This window comes from Lepeophtheirus salmonis, chromosome 1 (genome assembly GCF_016086655.4).
Source record: "Lepeophtheirus salmonis chromosome 1, UVic_Lsal_1.4, whole genome shotgun sequence".
NCBI classification, from domain to species: domain Eukaryota; kingdom Metazoa; phylum Arthropoda; class Copepoda; order Siphonostomatoida; family Caligidae; genus Lepeophtheirus; species Lepeophtheirus salmonis.
In genome coordinates this window covers 73,186-96,019 of record NC_052131.2, presented here as the reverse complement: position 1 = coordinate 96,019, position 22,834 = coordinate 73,186, and the positions used below count along the sequence as shown (strand labels likewise).

Sequence of the window (22,834 nt, the reverse complement as noted above, 5' to 3'; positions counted from 1 at the left end):
GCTTATGCTACACCCAAAAAAAATTGAAGCTCTAAGTGACTGGCGTCTAAAAAAACAACTATACGAATAAGGACGTTTTCTAAATTCTTACAAAATTAAAAAAAGTTTAGGGGAAAAAAAGAAAATGGTGAAAATTACAATTTCGTTTTTTTCAGGTGCAAAAAATGTGTTTGTTTAGTAGATCCAATAAAGTTTGTAGAAATTCGTTTGGAAATTCATTTGCAAATAAATATGATATTTAAAAATTGATGTTGAACTGAATTATCTGTCATTTTTTTCTATGCAAAATTCGAGAACATTATTTTCCATATTTTTTTTGTTTTTGCAAGTACGAAAAAAATATTGGTAGGTCTCTATACAATGCTATTAAATGCTACAGACTATTTTTTTGCAAAATTAGTGCAAAAAGTTATTTTTCGATATTCTTCGTAAATTTCGATTTGAAATTTTTTGACAAAATAAAAAATCATCTAAACAATTTTTTTACTGAATATATGTTGGTATGTTATTTGAAGTTTATAACACAAACAACAGTAGTACTAGGGTTATAAGAGCCAATAATAAGAGCATGGGGGCGGTTGCTGTTATGAGACTTTGCGGATTACCTTACTTAACCAAATTGATATAGTGTGATTACTGATTACATATACTAATCACTGATTCGTTTATATGTAGTATAAAGGACTGTCAATTTCCCACTCTATCTTTATTATCATAGTAAGATAATTAGAATTATCAGGATCTTTCTCGACAACAACGAAACCTTCATATTACAACTATTAGTATATGTATTACTAGCAATGGGTAACCAGGCGTTACTCGGCTAAGGAAGGAGCGGAACATTACATTGACAATGGTCAAAATTAAAAGACTCAAGGGAAAGAGCGAACAGACAAAAATCGAAATAGTAATGAATAGAAAATAATGTTCACAAAAAAAAAAAAAATAATGACGCGCGATAACTGGTTCATTTTTGCAAATATTGCAAAAGTTATTTATATAATGTTACAGAAATTGAAAATACTCGATTGCATTGATGGAATCTAAAATATTTTGTAGAAAATGCATCGTTTTGTGGCATTTCTTCTTATAAATTGAAAATTGACGTTTGATGGAAAAAAAAGAGACAAAAATTGAAAAATTATTCAGAAAATGACAGATATTTCAGTTAAACATATTTTTTTTTGTCAAATTTATATGCAAACGAGTTTCTAGACAAATTTCTGCATACTTTATTTTATTTACGAATACAATATTTCATGAAAAGTTCCTTTTTTTGTACCTGAAAAAAAACGAAATTCCAATTTTCACCGATTTATGTTTTTGCCCATAACTTTTTTGATTTAGAATAAATTTAGAAAACATAGTAATTCGAATAGTTGCTTTCGAAAAGCCAACTACTTTTTGATTTAAAACTCAACACCGTATCTAGTATCCTTAAGCTGCAAAAAACGGTTTTTGTGTTTTGGGTATACCGTAATCCCATATATATGACACCCCCTCCCGCCTACCACCCAATAGCACCCCTGTTTTAGTCTGACCAGGTTTGAAAGATATACCCATCCAAAATTATTGATTTATTATGTTATCTTGTTTACAATTCCTAAAAAATGTATCTAATCATACAAAAAATAAGTAAAATGAAGAATCTTAATTGGAATCTAAAATCTTTACCATATTTTTTATAAAAAATAATGTTATATTACAACTTAAGAAGATAACCGATGTTTTTATGGGTTATTTAATAAATAAGCAATCTAAGGTTGTGGGAGAAATGTTTCGAAATTAAATATAAATTAAGTCGACAGTAATTACGAACTGTCGTGAAATGAAATTATTAAGTGTCTTTACTTTGACTTTAAAAGAGGTTCTTATTTTCATAATGGCGTGTTTATATTTAATTTATTTTCAATTTATGGTTTGAATTAGAATTGATATTTGTTTAAAGTTTTTATAAGAGCGTTTAGGATTGTATTTATTTGTACCAGTGTTATGATTGTATTTTGACATGAAATATACCTCAACTTCTTGGGTGTATGCTTTTTCGTACGGGTTGCTGTATTAAATTGGAGTTTTCGTGACATTGGGGCGGCTGTGTCGTCGCATATGCTCCAGGTGTAAGAATGGAAAAAATACATCAATTATTTGACTTATTCTAACAAGTAATTAGGGGTGTCCACCGTATTATATTCTGTGGGGGCTTGATTTTTTTTCCGCAGTATAATTTAATCAAATGGCCTTATTATGTTAACTCCTATTTAAATATAATTCCTTTCGAATGAATTATATTTTTACAGATTTAGTAAACTAATCGACTAATATATATATAGTTTCGGAATATTTTCGTGCAACATTCACCCAAATTCTCAGTGTTACTCTTTGTTTTTTAAATACTACTCTATTGTATATAAACGTAATGTTCTTTCTTGAAGAATAATGGCAACAGCTTTGAAAAATGTAGAACACTGTTCAAGTTGCAATTTAAAAAAAGAACACGATTTTCGAATTTCATATTTTTTTAACCTATATAATATATTAAATCATTTTTTTCCTGAAGAAGCAATGTTTTATTATATTTCATTGATGATTGGAGTTTATTGATTCGTTGTCATAACTTGCTTTTACCTAAAAAAAATATTTTATAACATGGCAGAATGGATTTGGCTGTTCATATCGAAACAAAAAATTTTAATAATCAAATTGAATAATTTAAGAAATTGTATCCCAAAAGTTGTTTAGTTTGCGGATATTTTTGCATTTTGCTGTCTTGGACACTTAAATATATATTTAATTTGTTTCTTTTACCATTTGCTTGAAAGACAATACTTTATTAATAGGAATTGTAGTTAAGTAATACATTCATATGTTGGTATTATGACTTTTTACCCCTTATTTTTACTATAAATTTTTAAAACTTTAATTGTCTATTAATCGAAAAATTTTACTGATTTTCAATTTTGTTTTTTCCAAACTTCATGAGTCCCTTTTTTCTGTTTATTTAACCTCATAAATGACATAGACCAAACTTGCATCAATGTTTAGTTCAATATCAAGGCATTGTAAAAAACCAAGATTGACCACAAATTTTCGTTCTAGAAAATTAAGTTAAAAAAAAAAAAGTATCTCCCCCTTGAAATAAAAATAATAAGTTGATAATGCTTTATCAGCACATTATAACAATCCCCATCTCACCATATTTTTATTTACACATTGTATAATAAACTTTATAGATACGTATTAAATATAAATTACGAAGACATTTGCCATGGATGAGAATTTTCAGTTTTTATACTGAATTCATCCTTTTTTATCTAATATATGAACCTCCACAACTAGTAGAAACCATTTACATTCTTCCATTCATACTCCTGAGGAGATAATTCTGTTTAGGTCGATCTAATTGCAGTAAGCCACCGTCTTACAACTAAATGAGTGCGACACATCTTTTGGAGAAGTGTTCTTGAACATGTTGGTAAAGAACTACCATCTAAATTCTGCACACATGTGATTTGTTCCTATGCTTTCATTGGTTTGTACTTGTCCAAAAACAACTAGAACCGAACTTCCTTTACAGATGTCATTTTCTTCTGTGGGGTACATCTCGCACACAAACTTTTCAACTGCGGCAATAGTAGATGTGTTGATTTCAGATGCAAGTCCAAGCTAGCTAAAAGCTGATTATACTTCTTTGTTTTGTTTTTCTGTAGGAGCTTTAGTGCTTTTATTTTTCCATATCTTCAATGAAGGGTCGTAAGAGGAACAACAGCATTGTCCAATTACAAGACAATCGCTGTCGGATATGCGGATATCAATATTGTTTAGAGACAGTATGTCTTCAAACATACTAGTATCAGCTTTTTCCATGATCGCTACACAGCCCAGCTTCTACACTTCTAACGTCTCTTCCATTGACTACTTTCTAGCTGTAGCATGTATCTCCTGAATTAGTAAAGAGTGTTTTCTGTTACAACATACAAGCCAAACTATCATCCTCCCAACTGTTGACAAGGAACTTGATCAATGTCTCTTTAAAACAGGTATTTCTGAGGGATTGAGTCCAGTTACTTGGGTGTTCCTGTGATGGTCCAGTAATATGGCATGCAACAGAAGATAAAGCTCTTGAATATCTCTTGAGCTCCTTGATTGATGGCAACAGCCATTTGTCAGAAACAAAGTGAATAATGTCCCCCTCTGATGAATACATCTTCTTGAAAATAAAGTGAGAGACTTCACCAAATCTGGACGGAATAGCAGAGTTAATCTGAAGATGTAGAAAGAAAAAAGCATCGATAATGGTTGCAATTATTGATGTTGGAGGGGTTGTTGAAACTTGAGACTCGAGATACTTCATAAGTACTGCATTGGGAGTTTTCTTCATTGTTCCACCTACATGACTAATTCACATTAGAACTAGTGTAAGTGGATACTTAAAAACTTAAATCTGCACAATCCATGGCAAATGTATTTCTAATTTTCACTTAAATATGTATCTATAAAGTTTATAATACAATGTGTAACTGAAAAAATTATAAGATTGGGATTGGGGGAGGAGTGGTACTTTTTTTTTTAGGGGGTTGACTTAATTTTTCTTTCACAGAAATTGGATATTAGTTTTGGTTTTTTGTATTCCCTGAGATAGTGATATACATTGATTCAAGTTTTGTCTATGTTCTTTTTTTTTTTTTTTTTTTTGGTGAGATAATCCGTAAATTCATCGTTTTATTTTGTGTTTTTTTTTTACGGAAACTTTTTGCTAGTCTTGGTTTTTTATTATGTCCAGACATAGTACTTTGCAAGCTTAATAGAATTACAAGGTTAGACCATCATGTAATTGGGCTTACTAGAATTTTCAATCTGATGTGTTGAGCCGACTGCTGGGCAAGATAGGGAGATTTTGACAAAACACACAACTACTCATAGTCTATGACGTCACTATTACTATAATTTTCAATTTGATTTATAGTACCGACTGCTGGGGAAGAAAAACAGATTATGAACAAACACGCAACCACTCATCTACTATGACGTCAATATTAAAAGCGTGGTGGAAGTCAAACATCAGTCGTATACGCGGTATGTTATAACCTTGTATTTCTATTAACCTTGATACTATGCAAGCTTTGGCCATTTACCTCCATGGGATGAAAAAAATGTAAATTTTTCGGGTGTACCTTGTAGGGAGTCTGAACTCAAGTTTCCGACCGAATTTTTTGTCAGTCTTGTTTTGGTATTGTGCTGACATAGAACTATACATTGATGTAAGTTTTGTCCATGTACCTTACGGTTCAAAAAACCATGTCCAGAGGCAATGTTCTAGGTGACATAAGTAATTTCAGGGATCAAACCTTCTATATCTTACGGTGTGAAATCTTCCGTGGCAAGCTCCCAGACTATATTCTTCATTCTAATATTTTCCTTCAGACTCATAAATTCCTATGAAGAAAAAGTTAACTCTATGGGGCTTTTTACTTTATTCGAAGTATTTTATGATATTAACTTAAACGTATCATTATTAAATCCGAATTTCTTATATCCGAATTTGACAGCATATTCTTTTATATATACGGGTATGTACATTTAAATATATTAAATAAATAATATTTTTGCATTAAATGAAATTAAAGTCCAACCCATATAACTTCATCATGAATTATGATGATAAATTGGTATCAAAATTAAAGAAATTTAGCTATCAAGAGACAAGTTATCCTTCATCTTAAACAAAATGGTATAACTAAGTGAGTTTCGATATTTATCTATGGTTTCGATCATCAAGCCTTCAATGAAATGTATATAAAAATTAATTTAGAATAAGATGGTATCAAATTACTATGAAATAGTGTTTTTGATTTAGTGTACATGATATTCATAATATTGTATTATGCATTTTTCACCATGTTAGTCAAACTTTTGCCATGTACAACATCTACGACTATTTTTAAATAATTTATTAAGTAGCTGTACTATCAATACATGAAATGTCCCTACGAATTGTAGGTGATATATAAAAAAAATTAGTACACATCATGTCTCCTAAAAATCCAGGGAAACGTTCGATATTTAAAAAGAAAACCTGGTATGTATCAGCATATCTGGCAAATGATTGTGATAGGGCTTGAAGTGATTGGATAGAGTTTCACTGTAGAAGAGTTTATTTTCCTACTTGTGAGTATATTATTTACTCAGCAGAAACGCCGAGTGTAAAGCAAGTATAGGGTGCTGATAGAGCGAAGGAAGATTATGGATTCATGTACGTACGTACGAATGAATAGGCTGAAAAGCTAGCTAGGAAGAAAAAAACGTAGAATTAGTAAAAAGGAAAAAAAGAAGAAGAAGAGAAAAAGCCACTTAGCTGAAGCTGATTGGTGGAAGTGTATAAAAGCGTATAATTAATCTGATTGGCCATCGGCTTTTTTCAACTTGATAATTTAGAAAAAGATTTTTTACCCCACTCATTCCATGTACGATCTTTGAAGGTGGAGGAGTCGTCAAATAAGAGTCATGATCTTTCGGAGTTTAAGTGTGTCCAGTCTGGGCTGTCTATTCCTTTTAAGTATTTTATTGTTTGGCTGCACAAGTGTTCAAGCTGAAGAGAGGGAGGATGAGATTCCTACAGCAAGGGTGGATGCGGATCTGGGTGCTTCTCGTGAAGGTGAGTTGCTTTGAGATAGTGTGTGTTAACGGAAAGAACAATGGACTATTTGATGAATTGCAGGGTCCAGAACAGATACCGAGACGTTGGAGCGAGAGGAAGAAGCCATGAAGTTGGACGGATTGTCCGTGAAGGAAATGCGAGAGCTTCGTGGTAAGGCTGAGAAGAGGGTGTTCCAGGCGGAAGTGAACCGCATGATGAAGCTCATTATCAACTCTCTCTACCGAAACAAGGAGATCTTCTTGAGAGAACTCATTTCCAATGCATCGGATGCTCTGGATAAGATCCGTCTCCTTTCTCTTACGGACAAGTCTGTTCTCTCATCCAATGAAGAACTGTCCATCAAAATAAAGGCTGACAAAGATAATCATGTGCTGACCATCACGGATACGGGTATTGGAATGACTAAAGCAGATCTCATCAACAATTTGGGTACAATTGCAAAGTCCGGGACGGCGGATTTCCTCTCTAAGTTGCAAGACGCGTCCTCTTCTCAAGAAATGTCTGATCTAATTGGGCAGTTTGGTGTGGGCTTTTACTCTACTTTCTTGGTGGCTGATAAGGTCATTGTGACCACCAAGCACAATGATGACAAACAATATATTTGGGAATCAGATTCTGAAAGCTACTCCATTGTTGAGGATCCTAGAGGAGATTCCCTCAAGCGTGGGACACAAATATCTCTCTTGATGAAGGAAGAAGCCCGTGATTATCTCGAGCAAGACACTGTTGACAACCTCATCAAAAAGTACTCTCAATTTATTAATTTCAACATTTACTTGTGGTCTTCCAAGACTGAAACCGTAGAAGAGCCTCTTGATGAGGATGAAGAAGTTGCAGCTAAGGAAGAAAAGAAGGAGGAAGAAGTTACTGAGAAAAATACAGAGGATGAAGATGCTGCCGTCGAAGAAGAGAAAGATGAAGATAAGCCTAAGACCAAAAAAGTTGAAAAAACAACCTGGGATTGGGTTCTTGTCAATGAATCCAAGCCTATCTGGACTCGCAAGGGTGATGAAATTGAAGACTCTGAGTATGATGAATTCTACAAGTCTATTACCAAAGATTCAAATGGACCTCTTGCTCATACTCACTTTGTTGCTGAAGGAGAAGTCACATTCAAGTCTCTTTTATTCGTTCCAGTGAGCCAGGTGATTACTTTTTTTTTTTTTCTTCTTCTTAATTAATTATATCTATATTATTATCCTTTTCTCATTTGTACTCTTCTTTTTGTAGGCTTCTGAATCCTTCAACAAGTATGGTTCCATCCATGAAAACATTAAACTTTATGTTAGACGTGTATTCATCACAGATGACTTTAAAGATATGATGCCCAACTACCTAAGTTTTGTTAAAGGAGTTGTCGATTCTGATGATTTGCCTCTTAACGTTTCAAGAGAAACTCTGCAACAACACAAGTTACTGAAAGTAATTAAAAAGAAATTAGTTCGTAAAACTTTGGATATGATTAAGAAAATTGATGATGAAAAATATACTTCTTTCTGGAATGAGTATTCAACCAACATCAAATTGGGGGTTATTGAAGATACAGCTAATCGCACTCGCCTCTCTAAGCTATTACGTTTTGTTTCATCCATTGGAAAATTGGTGTCACTCTCAGACTATGTTGAAAGGATGAAAGACAAACAGGAACATATCTTTTATATGGCTGGAGGCTCAAAGGATGAAGTCAAAAACTCTCCTTTTGTTGAGAGACTCTTAAAGAAAGGATATGAGGTTCTCTACTTGACAGAAGCTGTTGATGAGTACGCCATCTCTGCATTGCCGGAATTTGAAGGAAAGAAATTCCAAAACGTTGCCAAAGAAGGATTTAACATTGATGGAGAGACCGATGCCGTCAAGGAACGTAGGAAGGGGCTAAAGGTATGCATTAGATTCTTATCATTTAAAAGTTGCTCAAGTAAACTAACACTTTGAACATTATTTAGGATAAATTTGAACCCCTCACCAAATGGCTTCAAGAAGAGTCTCTCAAGGATCATATTTTGAGAGCTGAAGTATCTGAGAGATTAGAGAAATCACCTTGTGCTTTGATCACCTCTCGATTTGGCTGGACTGCCAACATGCAAAGAATTGTGCAATCTCAAACTCATTCAAAATCTCAAGATATGCAAAAAGACTACTACCTTAGCCAGAAAAAGGCATTGGAAATCAATCCAAGACATCCCCTCATCAAAGAATTATTACGTAGAATCGAAGATAACCCTCAAGATCCTGTTGCTCAGGAAATGGCTCTTATGATGTTGAATACTGCTACTTTGAGATCAGGTATATAGCAATTAACTGCCCCTTTATCAACATGACTAAAAGGTGAATTCATTTTTAGGATACATGCTTAAGGACACTGTTGCATTCGCTGATCACATTGAAAATATGATGAGAGATACTTTGGGTGTTGACAAAGATGAAGAAGTTGAGGAAGAAATCGTAATTCCTGATGAAGCTCCAGCAGAGGAAGATGATGACGATGACGAAGAGGAGGAGGAAGAAGATGAAGATGAAGAAGAAGAGCCATCAAGTGACAACAAAGACGAGTTATAATAGTAGTGTTTCTAGATATAATTACGGACATTTATGATTTATATATTTTTTGTAATAATTTTTGAAATATGTTCCTCAAACTTGGTGTTTTGTTGAGATTCTTACAAGTAGTATCTGGGGTACGCTTGGTTTTATATAATCCTTCTTCAATATAAAAGTTTATTCATCTGTACGATTTTATTTTATACGGATGGATTGAATGTTATGCGTTATTTGTTTAAAATATAGTTTTCATTTTTTTAACCCCTAAAGCAGTTGCTTACTTTCAACTAATTTAACACTATTGATGTATCAAGTATCTTCAAAGTGATAGAGTTGTCAGCTTTAGATATTTGCGGGTGCAAAATATCTCTGAATAGCTGATAATTATCTACGGATACTAATATTTAATCAATCCAATGGCTTCAGAAGTCTTGTGTCTGATGCATTTCGTAGATCTCTCTCTACTAGCTTATTCTGAACGCAAGGCTTAGTTTCTGACAGTGATGGGACAATTAATCGGGATCGAGAAAATAATGTTTAATTTGCGATTCTGTCTTATTAACTATTATTTAAAATATTAAAGAATCAGCATCGGTAATTTTTACTATACTCTTATTTATTTACAACAAACCGAATAATTGGTTGAGTCAATGCTATCCCAACATTGAACTGTTAAATATAATTAAATAGACGATTTATTTTTAAGGAACCTTTATAAATCTTGCGTACGAGCCCCGGATATTAAATTACACATCTGGATATATAATATTTTTCTTGTAAATGTGATTATTCGATATATTACTTAATAATTAATTCATAGATATGTTGGAAATTATCACTTAATATTCCTTGACAAGGAGTTTAGGCTGTTGATGAAGTTCTACTTGTATACTTTTTTACCAAGGGATACTAGAATATTCTAGTATTTTTTGGTTTTTACTTTTTATGCAGTGTGTAGTAATAAAGAACGTTTGTTCAGTATGGTCTTATTACCTCCACTAACGAAGTTGAACGGAGGCTATGTTTTTGTCTGTTAGTCGCCAGGCTTACAGCAAGAGCTACAGATCGATTTTGATATAACTTGGTACGAAGATTATATATTATGATAGTATAAGAAGCCATTAAATTTTGAGAGTTCAAGATAGCAGAAAACGTATAATTTTGAAACATATTGAGGTACAGAGCTCAATTGGTGTCCTTGTGTAGGTTTAATAAAGATATAGGGAAAAAATGACTATAGGCGGAGGTACCGATGGTTTGAGCTCTACAGAGTACCGATTCTAGTTTAATTTGTAATCATATATTTGAGATATACCTTTAACAGGCTAATCACTCGTCTTGGAAAAGTAATCTTGAGCCATGTATTTGACTTATGTTTCACATAATATGTTCTAAGCCAAAGTGGTATTCAAATACAAATCTTGTAAGGCCATGATTATTTTTGTATGTAGTAAATGTGGTTCTATAAGGTTTGTGGACTGTCTATTGATCAAATATCCCTAGTTTGAAGTATTCATCTCCTCAAAAACTGAAAAGTTTAATTAAATAATATAACTGCAATATATATAATCCCCTATAAAATGGTTCACTATTATTTTGGAAAATTGGATGGGACTTCGAATCTTTTAAGCGGTTTTCCGTATGACATTGTACATGAGTGTTTTTTCCAATTCGATAATTGTCTAATCCACTTGTTAGTAATCCATTTACTTCCAGTCAAAACCGGACAACCTCCATGAAACATATTATAGTCTTGCATGCCATTCTTATCAATGTTGTACCTAAAGATGTATATTATGCATTTCTACAATCCATTATTTTGTACATTATACAAATATTGACTTACCAGAAAACTGCAGCACCTTTTTCAGGTGTAACTTTTACTCCGAGGCTTGGAAATGTCGTCCCTCCTCCCGCTCCAACATCCGATAAATATGCCATTACCGTTGCAACACGATCTCCAAGTTCATTAAATTCAGGCATAATTGTCCCACCAGAGTCCATATGTGAATTATAAACTCCACCCAAACCATAGTTGGCTACCTGGTAAGGCTCATTGCCATATAGTGTTTCAGCAACTAAACCAGTGGCAAGTTCAATTCTTTTTGTTATTATTTTTGAAATAGTAAGATTTTTTTCGAAAAGCCAGGTTTGCTTGGAAGTTCGTGTCAATGTTACTTGTCTGTTACCATCGTTAGATAAAGAAAAGCTCCTTGATAGTTTATCTTCCGCATAATTGCGATAGGATTCCCCTTCTCTATCAAAAATGAAATCCTTAATTACAATTAATGAGGGTTCAATGTTGTTTACTTCAACTTTAAATGGTCCTAGTTTTAAGTATGGGTCGTTGTGATGCAAGTAAAATGATTTTAGTTGCACTTCATCAGATGGTGATCTATTTATGACAATATGTATTGATTTATTTAGAGACGCCATATTATTATTAATTCATCAATATCATACCTAAGATTTTCACCTCGACAAAGTCGATTAAATTGCTCCCATTTCTCTCGAGGGTTTAATCGACGTCCCAAAATAGGAACCATTTTATACCTTCGATTTCCATTATTCTTTTTAAGAGCTCTTTTGTATTTCTTTTTTTTAGCCAATCTTTCATTAAATGGAGTGACATAAGTTCTCCAGTCGGAACCTGCCGGAGATCCTCTTTTTTCTAAAAACTCATCATGTGCTCTCATTAAAGTTGATAATGTTTTATTTAGACGGATATAATTAGAAGAATCCTTGTTCTTATTATTTTTCATTAAAGCAGCCATGATCCAATCCACAGCTCTGTCATAATAACCTCTATTATACGATAATTTCCCCAAATATTCCATGTCGTCAATTTTGAGCTGAATATCTACTGTAATTGGTGTCATGTATTTGTTTTGAATAATTCCGTTGGAAAAATCCAATGGATCCAAGTCATAGGTTTCCTGCAGTAGAAAAATACCATTCATAGCTCCATACATTTCTTTTTCCTTTGGAAATTGACTCAGTTCTTCTAAAAGTCTTTCATTTTCAAATATCAGCTTTGTCCTGTTTAAAATGTCCTAAAATATGATATTTAAATATATTTCATTACTAATATGTTACAGTACCGTGATTTTTATCCAATCAAGAGCACATCTTTTCAACACCATAGTTGCACTAATCGGATTATTTGGATGTATTTCCTTCCTAACATCTGGAGTAATTGACTTCATTGTCGACTTGAGTGATAATAACACCTCCTCCAGATTGTTGATGTATAGTTCAATGTCTTTGTTAATTTGAATTTCCTTCTTATAGAGGGATTCAATAGCTCTGGCGGATGAAAATAGTTCTCCATCTTCAGAATTTTCACTTAGAGTAACAACAGAATCTATGATTATACACAAATAAAATAAATATGGTTTCTTCATGTCTATTAAGACGACTATTTTCATTTACATAATATTATTCCACTTTATAATTTGCTGAGTACATCCTAAACCTGATGTACAATACATAAAAATATTTTGTATAGATACTATGAAGTTCATAGTCTACATTTTAAGGACTATTTTCAATAAGATTTTTTTTAAAACTAGAGTGGCTTAAAGACTTATAACTAAGTATATCCTGTCCAAATACAATAAAATTCAATCAACGACAAATGATATTAAATATTATATTAATTAATTATTATTCAAGCAAAGAATATTGACTCACTCCGTCATATAAAACTTGAGAGTAGAACCAAACAAATACCAACTATCGACTATTATTTCTTAACTGTATATAGTTATATTATAAAATTGCCATAATTATTAGGTAATTGTAAAAAATGAAGTATTGATTCCAAATTTATTTAACTTGTGGTTGGGACTATATGAAGGGGTACTTATATCACATTTTCATACTTTATCCGTGTAACTATAGGGAAAAAATGAGAACATCTATCCACAAATGTTTGTTAAGTTTATTAGATAATTATGGTAGACTATTATTAGTAACCTTGTAACTTTGAACAACTGCATCTAAGTTATTTATGAGTATTTTTCAATTTATTTTCTTTAAATAGGAGATATATCATATTTTTAATACTAGGTATATATTTACCTAATAAAAAATATCATCATAACAAAGAAATCAATGATATATTAAGAATAAGTGGATATTATGTACAAAATATGAGATGCTCATGTGAAAAACATAAACTAGCAATAAAATCTTAATTTGTCATTGATCTAGAATATAATAAATATAGAGTTCAATTTAATGATCTTGCGAACATCTTGCACTGCCTTGAATAATTTTATTTTGTCTTTTGGTTTTGACTATTCCTTCTAGAAAGAGATATATATTTTTGTTAATATTTAAATGATACTGGGGAAATCAAATTTTCTAAAGTATGGCTACTTTGGTTTGAAATGGTTTGTAATACAGGCCAATAACACTTCGATAAATAATGGAAGGAAGTATTTTACTATTCCCATGGAAATAATCACAAAAATGAGCATTTGCATGTCCAAGATAAAGCTGAAGGAATCAATAAGATAAAAAATAACAGATAATCATAAAAAAGGAATTAAAATTTTGAAGAAATGTATCTATTTGATATTCTATTTTTTTATTATTTGTTCAATCAATACTAAAATAATTGTATTATTATTTTGTTACATTTTTAAGTATTGTTTTCAATGAAGTAACTTATTATTAGCTCTTATGGTAAACATTTAGTAATTATATTTAATTAATTTACTGCATTTACTTTATTAATATGAGAAAAATATATTAGCACTTCCGTCAAGAACAAAAAAGGCTTGTTCCATACCCAGTGTTCTCTGATCGAATTGACAATACACTCGTAGGTGCGCACCAAGTTTTTCCCCCTCACTGAATAGAATATGGATAACTTTACTTTACTCTATTACTAATATGTACGTAGTAAACTTGTAGATTTAAAAGCCTAGAAATGAATTATTAATTAATATTTTGAATAATTTTTTTCATAAGAGGATATGCATCAATTCCTTCTTTTATTAATATTAGTACTAAAAGTATTGATGTATTAGTATTTTATCTAAAAAAAGAAGTCCTTTTATTCCATAAAATATATACCTATTAAACAATAATAAGTACATATTAGGTAATAAACAGGCAAGAAACTATCAAACTAAGATAATACAAATTTTATTTATTTAAATTCAACCCGAAGCTACAATTTAATTTAATTATTTTACTGACAGAATTGGATGAGATGTGATGCTTTCAGATATAATTTTTGTCTTTTAGTATTTAAATATACAACTTTTTAAATAAATATTGAAATTTTTGAATGATCTATAGCAAATCATATATTATAATGGATACCCTTAATTGCATTTATGTTCGAGAAAATTATCAATTTCGTGTTGTGTTAACATTTTGTAATATAGATTAGCTTAAATAAAATTGAATTTAAGTGGGATTTTTTTTTGCATTTTGATGATTTAAATATATTTTTACTGGAGTTAATATACAATAACCATTGATAACTATTTGATGATTTTTTCAAGTTTTATCTGCAAATAAATATAATACTTGCTACATAAAGTAGCTAATTTATAAACTTATTTTATAGATTTATATATACCCAGCAAATATCAGACTCTTTTCGTTATCTATCCGTCTTGATTATATCCAAGTATTTATTAATTATTAGTAATAATTTATTATTTAGTCCTCGGATATTATGAAGATCCAAGTTTAGTATAAAAATACAATTAAAAAAATATTTTAACTACATTTGGTACCTTTGTTGCATATTCATTCTTTCAAGGGTATTTACCCATGACGTCATAAATCATTTTTCTTAATTTTTATACTACATTTAATAAATCGAAGTTGGATTTCCATTTTTTATATTAATATTATTAATTAATATTACAGTTTCTATTTCTAATATTAGTAAAATGGGAATAAATTGGTACTCAGGCACTGTGGCATCTGCCATTTTAGAAGCAAAGAATCGTGGTCAAGCCTTTATCGTTGTCATCTATGGTGAGGTTTTTTACTCCGTGATGATGAAATCTTATTATTATTTATTACTAATAAATTACATAAATGCATTTTCAGATGAAAAAGAGTCCAATGATTTTTTGTCCACGTTGGAGACTTTTTCAAACGAACTCTCTGCTGGAGTGTGTGTCAAATATAAAGCAAATTCAGTAGAGGCACGGCAATTTGGTGAATTTTATCCGGTTGTTCTTGTACCTTCCTTGTATTTCATTGATTCTAATAATGGAATCAATTTAGAGACCACTGGAGGCCATAGTGATCTTGAAAAAATACGGATCTCCATACAAAAAGGACTTAATCTCACTGTTGATAAAGTAATTGTCATTTGGTTTACTCTTAATTTTGTCACTCTATTGTAAAGGTTATACGTCCTGCTATAGTGATAAATCCCCCTCCCCCTTAATGCATAGTGCTCAACTGGGCGACAATCTTAGTTTTGATTGACGTAATTATGTAGTCACTTTCTTTCTCTAATAAAAAATATCTACTTCGAGATATTTAACTCACAAAAGTTAGCTTCCATACTTAGGAATTTCATTAGGTATTTTATTCAAATTAATGAAAATATAATTAGCCTTCATTGCTTATCACGACTTCAGAGTATGGTAGTGAAATTATATTGAATACTATTAACATAGGGTACGTGGAAAATTGTTTTTAAATCTTATTTAGGTTTAATTATATATATATTTGTTTGGTTAGCATACAACTTTACCCATATGAAACAAAACTCCAATTGATACATTTCAACAAAATTTTATTTGATAGGGCAAATTTTTGCATTTACAACAGCTTTAAGTCTGCATAATTCGCGCACAAATGCCTTTTAAGCCTCCAATTTGCTCATATGTCCTCTAAATTATTTGTTAAAGTTGTTCAGGCCCGCTTCTAAGTATCAACATTATAGATAGATAAATCAATAGTATTTCAATTTGGGCTTGAAGGGGAGCAAACTGTCTTGTTCCAGAAATCTGAGACCTCTCTTAACGTCAATTTGAGATAAATAAATAATTGATTTTTTTAAAGAAAAAGTGGAGCAAACTGTCATAAAATTTCTGATTTAATTAATTTGACTCAACTTTCTGCGGACCCTATATAATTATAAAATAATGTTGCATTAAGGAATTAAGTAAAATAATTCCTATTATTCAAATTAATATTATTTCTAGAAATCTACCCTCCAACATGATCAGCAGGAGCAATCAGTCACCGAACAAGTATCTTCTAATTTGTCAGAGGTAATATACTTTTTTTTTTTTTAATTTATAAAATAATTGTCATGAACTTTCTCCTAGGTTTCAACCATTGATAAGGAGGAAAAATCATCAAATGATTCAAAGCTCTCAAGGGTATACTTTATCCATTCATTTCATGTAAATTTTTGACTCATTTTTTGTATTTGATCAAATAGATGGAGATAGATGATGAGGCATCTACAAGTCTCCCAGTAGCAAGTACTTCTTCTTCAACTTTGAGCCTGGAGGAGCGGGTTGCTCGGGCTAAAGAATTGGTAGCTAAAAAGAACGAATTAAAAGCAACAGAGGAAGAAGAAAGAAGAAAAAAAACAGAGATTGAACGTCGATCATTAGGAAAGGGTTTTCAAAAGGTCAAGGAGGAACAAGGGGACCTGCAAATGAAACAAGCTTTGGAAGAACGAAAAAGAGAAAAGGAAGCCGAGAGATTAGCTAGAGAAAAAGTTAAGGCTCAGATTGCCCAAGACAGAGCGGATAAAGCTAAGAAATTCAAGGCTGAAAGAGAAGAAGAGCAAAAAATGAAGTTAGAGAGAGAGCGTAAAGCTGCAGAGGAGGAATCAGAGAGAGACAGAGCTGTTGCAGCTGATCGAAGTAAATCCTCCAGGATACAATTTCGATTACCTGATGGACGAACACAAACCAATGTTTTTGATTCTGAGGCTCCTTTATCTGAAGTCTATTTTTATGTTATGAATAAAATACAGAAGGGATTTGAGGATTTCTCTCTATCCACAACTTTACCCGTTAAAAAGTTGGATAATGAGGAAAAGAGTGCCACTCTTAAAGCACTCGAATTGACCCCATCTGCTACTATCATGGTTCTACCGAAATCATCCAAATCATCTTCTCCTTTGATTTCTTCAGGAGATTTTATGTCATACATTTGGATGATATTATCTCCTCTGACCTTTATTTACGACTTGTTCCAATCATTTCTTCCTGGTAGCTCTAGCAGTAGTAATGATAATCATCTTCCCCAAGGCTCAGACACCAATCAATCCAGGTTGAATTCGAATAATAGAAATACTCGCCCTCAAACGTACGTTAATTTATTCATTATCCTTTATAAACTGTTTTGCTAATTGTGTATTTTATATTAGTGCATATAAAAGGAGGTCTGATGGTGGACAGGTCCGAAGAGAAGGAAATATTGCAAGATTGAACAATGATATGGATAATGATGATGAAAATGGTACTTATAATGGGAATTCAACACAACAAATGTAGAAAACTCATTTTTTACTGTGATAGTTATAAAATAATATGTACTTGCAAAAATTAATGTGTCCGCACTTTTCCATCCTGTTTGAGTAAAATCATTATTATTGCTCCTGGTACGTATTGCATAATAGTTTTTTGTAGTTGTATGTGGTTATTTTACGTTATTCACTTTAATTCTTTGATTGTGAGCATTTAGTTGGATGGTGACATACATACATATTTTTTATTTCTAATTTTTAAACATATAAAAGTATGGATTTTTTTTAACTCTCGATAGAAAATTATAACTACAAGAGGGCTTCTGATACTATGAGCTTTAGTCCTCCAATATTATATTTAAATTGTTGATTTTTCAGCTTTCGGTCTGAAAGCTATTCTTTAAAACACATGGAAAATTTATCGTCTAAAATAATTTTATTTGTACTCCAAATACAACAGTATCACGTGAAATTGAATGATTATACTTTTTGTTAAAAAAATACTACTTATTAAAAAAAAAAAAAGAAAAAAAAAAGATACACATTAAACAGAAAGAATGATGGCTGTAGAACCCTAGTTATCCAGAGCAACCTCTACATCCACAATGTACACATTCGACTATCTTTCCATCTTCTAATTTGGATTTAGGGACGCGACATATACAATTTGTTGCAAAATTAGTATCCCTTGTTTGAATACAACGTAAACAGCAAAGATTCTCGTATCCTTGCTTCTTCCATTTGGCGATAAGGTTTGCATCTGCCATTTTTTCCTTAATACAAAAGTCGTAGAGTTCTGCAAGGAAACAAAAGACAGTGTTTAATTAAATAGTTAGTTTGAAAGACTGATCAATTATCATTTTGGACCTTACCTCTGCTAATGGCCTTTCTCTTATAAAACAGATCATAAATGTATCTTGATCTTTGATGATGTATTTTGAAAATGGGCCACAAAGCCTCAACTTTTCGTTTTCCCTCATGACTATCCGTTTCTGCTTCTCGCATCTGGAAGTCGAAAATGTCCTAATGAAGTTCACTCAATCGAATTCAAACCTTACCTTTTGATCCAGTTCGTCCAAAGTGGGCTCAATCAACTCCCAACCCTCGGGAGGAGGCTTTCGTGATCGTCGTACTTTCGGCATTCTATGGCTTAACTACGACTTGCAAGAAAGAGTAAGGAGCAAAGAAGAAATTGTTTTGTTATTTTTTTTATTTATTATGGTAAATTTTAAGTACAAGTTTTTATATAATGACGTCACTAGAAGGCAAGACTGAAAATTGTATCAAGAGTTGTAGGTAGATTACAAACCTAGAGGGCGCCACCATTAAATTGTCATAACCGGTGGGGCAAAAAGTCCCACTACCATTTTGATTGCGCGACACATTGTCTATGTGACGTTCATTTATATTTCGCCTTAACCATTGTGTTTTGTAGATGCCCAAATTTTATAATGGGCACGCCACAAGAACAAGCAGAAATAGGGACAATATTTTTGAAAATAATTGTTCCATTATTGCCTGTCAGCGGAAATTTCATTAAAAATATCCTAATGGTCATGTGGCTCACAAAACCCCAATTTCTCAAAGAGTTACAACTTTGTGTAAAAAAATAGTAGAAATAGTTATAATACATTTAAAATTACTTTTTTTATAAAAGATAATTTTTTGTAAACTTTCATACATTTTCTGTAAATAACAGGTATGATCCAAAAAACCGTAGGTTTTTGTCTATAAACTATTAAAACTGTATAAAATATTTCAGCTGTCATCTACATTATAGGACTTGCAAAAATATTATTTTAATAGCATCTTCAGTTTGATGGCTACGAGACATAGAGAATACATTTGTCTATGGCTACTAATATATTGTTTTGTCATTTACAGCTCTTTTTAAGAAAAAAAATCACTTTAAATGGCTCTAATATATTCAAAATTGAAAATTCACTTTTTAAATTTGTTATTTAAAAATAATACATTAGGGGCGAAATCCGATAAACTTAGACTTTTATCTATCTTGTGGCATAATTTTATAAAATGGTATTCAATGATATAGCCATTATTGTACTGGGGAAATTTTGTTTCCTAAGCACAATGACTAATAACCAAAATATGAAAAAGACGTTCTGATGTCGATATATAAAAACAACATTTAATCGAAAGGATGATGTAATTATATAAGGAAATGTGTTCGTATGTTTTATTTTTTTAAATTATAATTTAAAACTGTTATTACCAAATGTATTTTCTATGTTTATATTAAATAAAATACTATATTTATTAATTTATACCATCTTTAATTTAATTAAAGGTTATGTTGAATATAAATAGTAAGCTAAACCAATGAGTTATTATACTACTATAAATAGCAGTACAAGAACTCAATGGGTAAACGTTAAAAAATAAACATAAAATTCAAAAGAGCAAGTGACGTCATTTTTTGAGGAGGGATGGGAAGAAAATTCAATTCAATTTCGGTGTAGGGAAAGTGCAATAACTCAGTGCTTATCAAACAAACAGAAGTCATGTTTGTGTCAACAAAATTATACACTCAATTTACATCGAAAGAATCCTATTTAAAGTCCTTGGTTCAGTTATTTTTGATTTTTTGTAACCTACCTAAGAGTAGTGTTCGATATTGATGAGATTGATTACCTAATCTGTAGAAAAATAAATATATTCTTTTTCTATGGCCTAATCAGTCTTTTTCATATCGGTCAGATCTTTTTTACCATTCAAGGGTTATTAAGAACCGATATGCCGGTCTTTCAGTCTACGGTCCTAACTAATAATCGTTAAAGCTAGGAATAGGATTAAATAATAAAACGAAGAAAATAATAAACGTATATTAATAAATTCAAGTCCTGCACCTCCCACTTTAAACTTTAGCTTTACCCAAGACAGGGAGCACTATAGACGTATATAGTGCTCCCTGCCCAAGGTGACTATATAAAAGGTATAGGAAAAGTAATGAGACCCTCTAAAAACATCTATTGTTTTGAATAGATGTTGTTGATGAAATCTCAAAGTTCCGATCATTTTTGAATAGCTTAGATTCTAAGCCTGTGATTGATGTAAATATTGAAAACAAAAACTCTGAATATGTCGCGATGGAGGCAAGAAGAGCTATCATAGGCAATTTAATCCGCGCCGGGAGGACTACCTCGGATATGACGAAGGCCTTAAACGTCAGCAAGGCCACAGTCTGTCGGATAATAAATCATTTGGCTGATGGGGGACAACCTTAAGCAGAAACCCAAGAGTGGAAGATCCACCAAAGTGAAGCTTGAAGACATCATGGAGGCCTTTAAGGTCAACCCAACAATGAAGATGTCATAGTACGTCATGAAGAAGAAGGTGCATTAGTTTACTTTGGACAAGGCCATCCAAAAGGCTGGAGGAAGGTAGCTTAGAAGAATTGAGAGGCAACTCCATCCCAACGTAAAAATAAACTTCGTCTTCAGTAATGTCAACAACTCTTGAATGATCTGGAGCACAAAAGCAACTGGATAATTTTTTTCTCTAATGAAAGATCGGGTGATATGCTTTGGTAAGACTGACAGCAGAATCAGGGGAGGCACCAAGACCGAACATCCGGCCTCTGTGATGATGTTGGGTGTTGTGGCATCAACTGGAGAAAAAACGCCTCCAATTTGGTTGTCTGTTGGATAACGGTTACCCACCGTCGACTACTTGATGGTATTGAAGGAAAATGTGGTCCCATAGATCCTCAAGGGCGAATTCAATTAAAAACTGTAAATTCTAATCTCTGAATTTTGCTCAACTAAATTCCCTACTAATGCACATACATCAAAATTACATTTTATCTCAATTTTAAAACTGGTAAATGGATAATATTGTTTAAAAAATGATCTTGATGAAATTCTATTTATTTTGTGTTTTTTCTGTAAGTGCATATTGATGAATATGACAATACTAGTGAGGAAAGTAAAATCAGTGATGAGGAGATTTTAAATCCACACTATCCATGGCAAATGTCTTTGTAATTTTTATTTAAATATGTATCTATAGAATTTCTATAAAGTTTATAATACAATATGTAACTAAAAATATGGCAAAATTGGGATTGTTATAATGTCTTGATAAGGCATTATCAACGTACCGTTTTAATTCAGTTTGTGTGTGGGGGGTACTTTTCCGGGGTCTGACTTAGTTCTCCCGGACAGAAATTGGTTAGCAGTCTTGTTTTTTTATAATGCCCTGAAATAGTACTCTACATTGGTGCAAGTTTTGTTCATGTACTTTATGGTTAAAAATCCGTCCAAAGGCTTCTTTCAGGGGGGGATAACTACTAAATCCAACCTTCCTTGCTTTGAGTATCCACTCTTTGCCTAGAGTCCTTTACTATAAATATATTTCCACAATTCAGTCCTAGTTTTTCCTTATGACCAATGTATTTGAGGGGAAATAATACTATCACCTAGAAAAGAAAAATTGCCTCTGAAAGGAATTAAAATTTTGTATTTAATTAATATTGGATTGGAATTCAGTATTCATTATTAATTGATAACAAAGGAAGACAATAATTTTTGTCAAAGGCAAATTATGATAAATGAAACTCTTTTTTATTGTTGAATAAAGGCTATTGAACAAAGATACATTTAATTGTATGATTTCTTAGCGATTACTATTTATTTATTTCTCTTTCCATTATATTTATGTTTTCTTTGAAAAAGGTATAAATACTATAAGTTTCTATTATTATACTTATAGGAAAGATTAGGAACGGAGTACTAATTTACAAATACGTAGCAAAGACTTTAGACACATAGACTTTTGGCTAGTAGTAAAAAAATAATTAGTAATTTGAAGCTAATGCAAACGTTCATCGGTCTTTCTGGGATGCTAATATTTTTTCCTATAATCTTTACAAATTTCAAAATGGAAAGAATAGTAAAATAAAACTTATTTTAAAATAAATAAAATAGCATACTTATTAGATTTTATTTATAAAAAAGTCGATTTTTGTTGTTTAACGTCTGACATTCATCTTATAACAAACGGAGATAGTCAGCTTTTTTTGCTTTATAAATGGAACAATTCCCCAAATTTATCAACCGCTTCAAATATTTGATAAATTAAAATTTACGTTATGTAATCATAACATACCAATAACTGAAGACACATTTGAACGTAAATATCAATCT

General features: G+C 31.7%; 4 protein-coding genes and 2 long non-coding RNA genes across 9 annotated transcripts; 3 read left to right on the top strand and 3 right to left on the bottom strand.

The window, feature by feature from the left end:
• Positions 1-3,180: 3,180 nt before the first annotated feature.
• LOC121131830 (uncharacterized) lies at positions 3,181-3,558 on the bottom strand. The gene is made up of 2 exons (XR_005869172.2): positions 3,423-3,558; positions 3,181-3,368 (listed from the first exon to the last, which is right to left on the bottom strand). It is a non-coding gene; the product is annotated as an uncharacterized lncRNA (long non-coding RNA).
• A 2,458-nt stretch (positions 3,559-6,016) lies between these two features.
• On the top strand, positions 6,017-9,462 carry Gp93 (heat shock protein 90 Gp93). Its single transcript, XM_040727197.2, has 5 exons — positions 6,017-6,652; positions 6,716-7,800; positions 7,886-8,533; positions 8,599-8,938; positions 8,997-9,462. Exons 1-5 carry the CDS (start codon positions 6,502-6,504, stop codon positions 9,209-9,211), a joined length of 2,439 nt encoding a protein of 812 aa, XP_040583131.1. The 5' UTR covers positions 6,017-6,501; the 3' UTR covers positions 9,212-9,462.
• A 494-nt stretch (positions 9,463-9,956) lies between these two features.
• Positions 9,957-12,695, bottom strand: LOC121131814 (prolyl 4-hydroxylase subunit alpha-2). Of its 4 annotated transcripts, XR_011778949.1 has the most exons (6): positions 12,295-12,694; positions 11,657-12,246; positions 11,040-11,588; positions 10,783-10,974; positions 10,509-10,721; positions 9,957-10,457 (listed from the first exon to the last, which is right to left on the bottom strand). XR_011778949.1 is itself a non-coding variant. In XM_040727219.2 (5 exons), the coding sequence occupies exons 1-5, from the start codon at positions 12,619-12,621 to the stop codon at positions 10,785-10,787; spliced, it is 1,620 nt and encodes a 539-aa protein (XP_040583153.2). In that variant the 5' UTR covers positions 12,622-12,695; the 3' UTR covers positions 9,957-10,784. The 4 variants fall into 4 exon arrangements, 3 of the variants coding, with proteins under 3 accessions (XP_040583153.2, XP_040583150.2, XP_040583142.2); XM_040727219.2 differs by having other exon boundaries at positions 9,957-10,974; positions 11,040-11,467; positions 11,504-11,588; positions 12,295-12,695; XM_040727216.2 differs by having other exon boundaries at positions 9,957-10,721.
• Positions 12,696-14,967: 2,272 nt separating this feature from the next.
• On the top strand, positions 14,968-18,141 carry LOC121131785 (UBX domain-containing protein 4). The gene is made up of 6 exons (XM_040727174.2): positions 14,968-15,199; positions 15,275-15,531; positions 16,387-16,455; positions 16,513-16,566; positions 16,629-17,509; positions 17,571-18,141. The coding sequence occupies exons 1-6, from the start codon at positions 15,112-15,114 to the stop codon at positions 17,695-17,697; spliced, it is 1,476 nt and encodes a 491-aa protein (XP_040583108.1). The 5' UTR covers positions 14,968-15,111; the 3' UTR covers positions 17,698-18,141.
• On the bottom strand, positions 18,087-18,924 carry l(1)10Bb (BUD31-like protein). The gene is made up of 3 exons (XM_040727185.1): positions 18,728-18,924; positions 18,542-18,674; positions 18,087-18,465 (listed from the first exon to the last, which is right to left on the bottom strand). Exons 1-3 carry the CDS (start codon positions 18,809-18,811, stop codon positions 18,248-18,250), a joined length of 435 nt encoding a protein of 144 aa, XP_040583119.1. The 5' UTR covers positions 18,812-18,924; the 3' UTR covers positions 18,087-18,247.
• Positions 18,925-20,100: 1,176 nt separating this feature from the next.
• LOC139907705 (uncharacterized) lies at positions 20,101-21,737 on the top strand. Its single transcript, XR_011784441.1, has 2 exons — positions 20,101-20,607; positions 20,673-21,737. It is a non-coding gene; the product is annotated as an uncharacterized lncRNA (long non-coding RNA).
• Positions 21,738-22,834: the final 1,097 nt, after the last annotated feature.

Bases quoted from the DNA above. Each gene is read 5' to 3' on its own strand.
- Gp93 (XM_040727197.2), top strand. From the start codon at position 6,502: ATGATCTTTCGGAGTTTAAGTGTGTCCAGTCTGGGCTGTCTATTCCTT. The intron at 6,653-6,715 runs GTGAGTTGCTTT...GATGAATTGCAG, and splicing joins TCTGGGTGCTTCTCGTGAAG to GGTCCAGAACAGATACCGAG. The intron at 8,939-8,996 runs GTATATAGCAAT...ATTCATTTTTAG, and splicing joins TACTGCTACTTTGAGATCAG to GATACATGCTTAAGGACACT.
- LOC121131814 (XM_040727216.2), bottom strand. From the start codon at position 12,621: ATGAAAATAGTCGTCTTAATAGACATGAAGAAACCATATTTATTTTAT. The intron at 11,589-11,656 runs GTATGATATTGA...TGTCATAAATAG, and splicing joins TGTCGAGGTGAAAATCTTAG to ATCACCATCTGATGAAGTGC. The intron at 10,975-11,039 runs GTAAGTCAATAT...ATACATCTTTAG, and splicing joins AAAGGTGCTGCAGTTTTCTG to GTACAACATTGATAAGAATG.
- LOC121131785 (XM_040727174.2), top strand. From the start codon at position 15,112: ATGGGAATAAATTGGTACTCAGGCACTGTGGCATCTGCCATTTTAGAA. The intron at 15,200-15,274 runs GTGAGGTTTTTT...ATGCATTTTCAG, and splicing joins CTTTATCGTTGTCATCTATG to ATGAAAAAGAGTCCAATGAT. The intron at 16,456-16,512 runs GTAATATACTTT...ACTTTCTCCTAG, and splicing joins TATCTTCTAATTTGTCAGAG to GTTTCAACCATTGATAAGGA.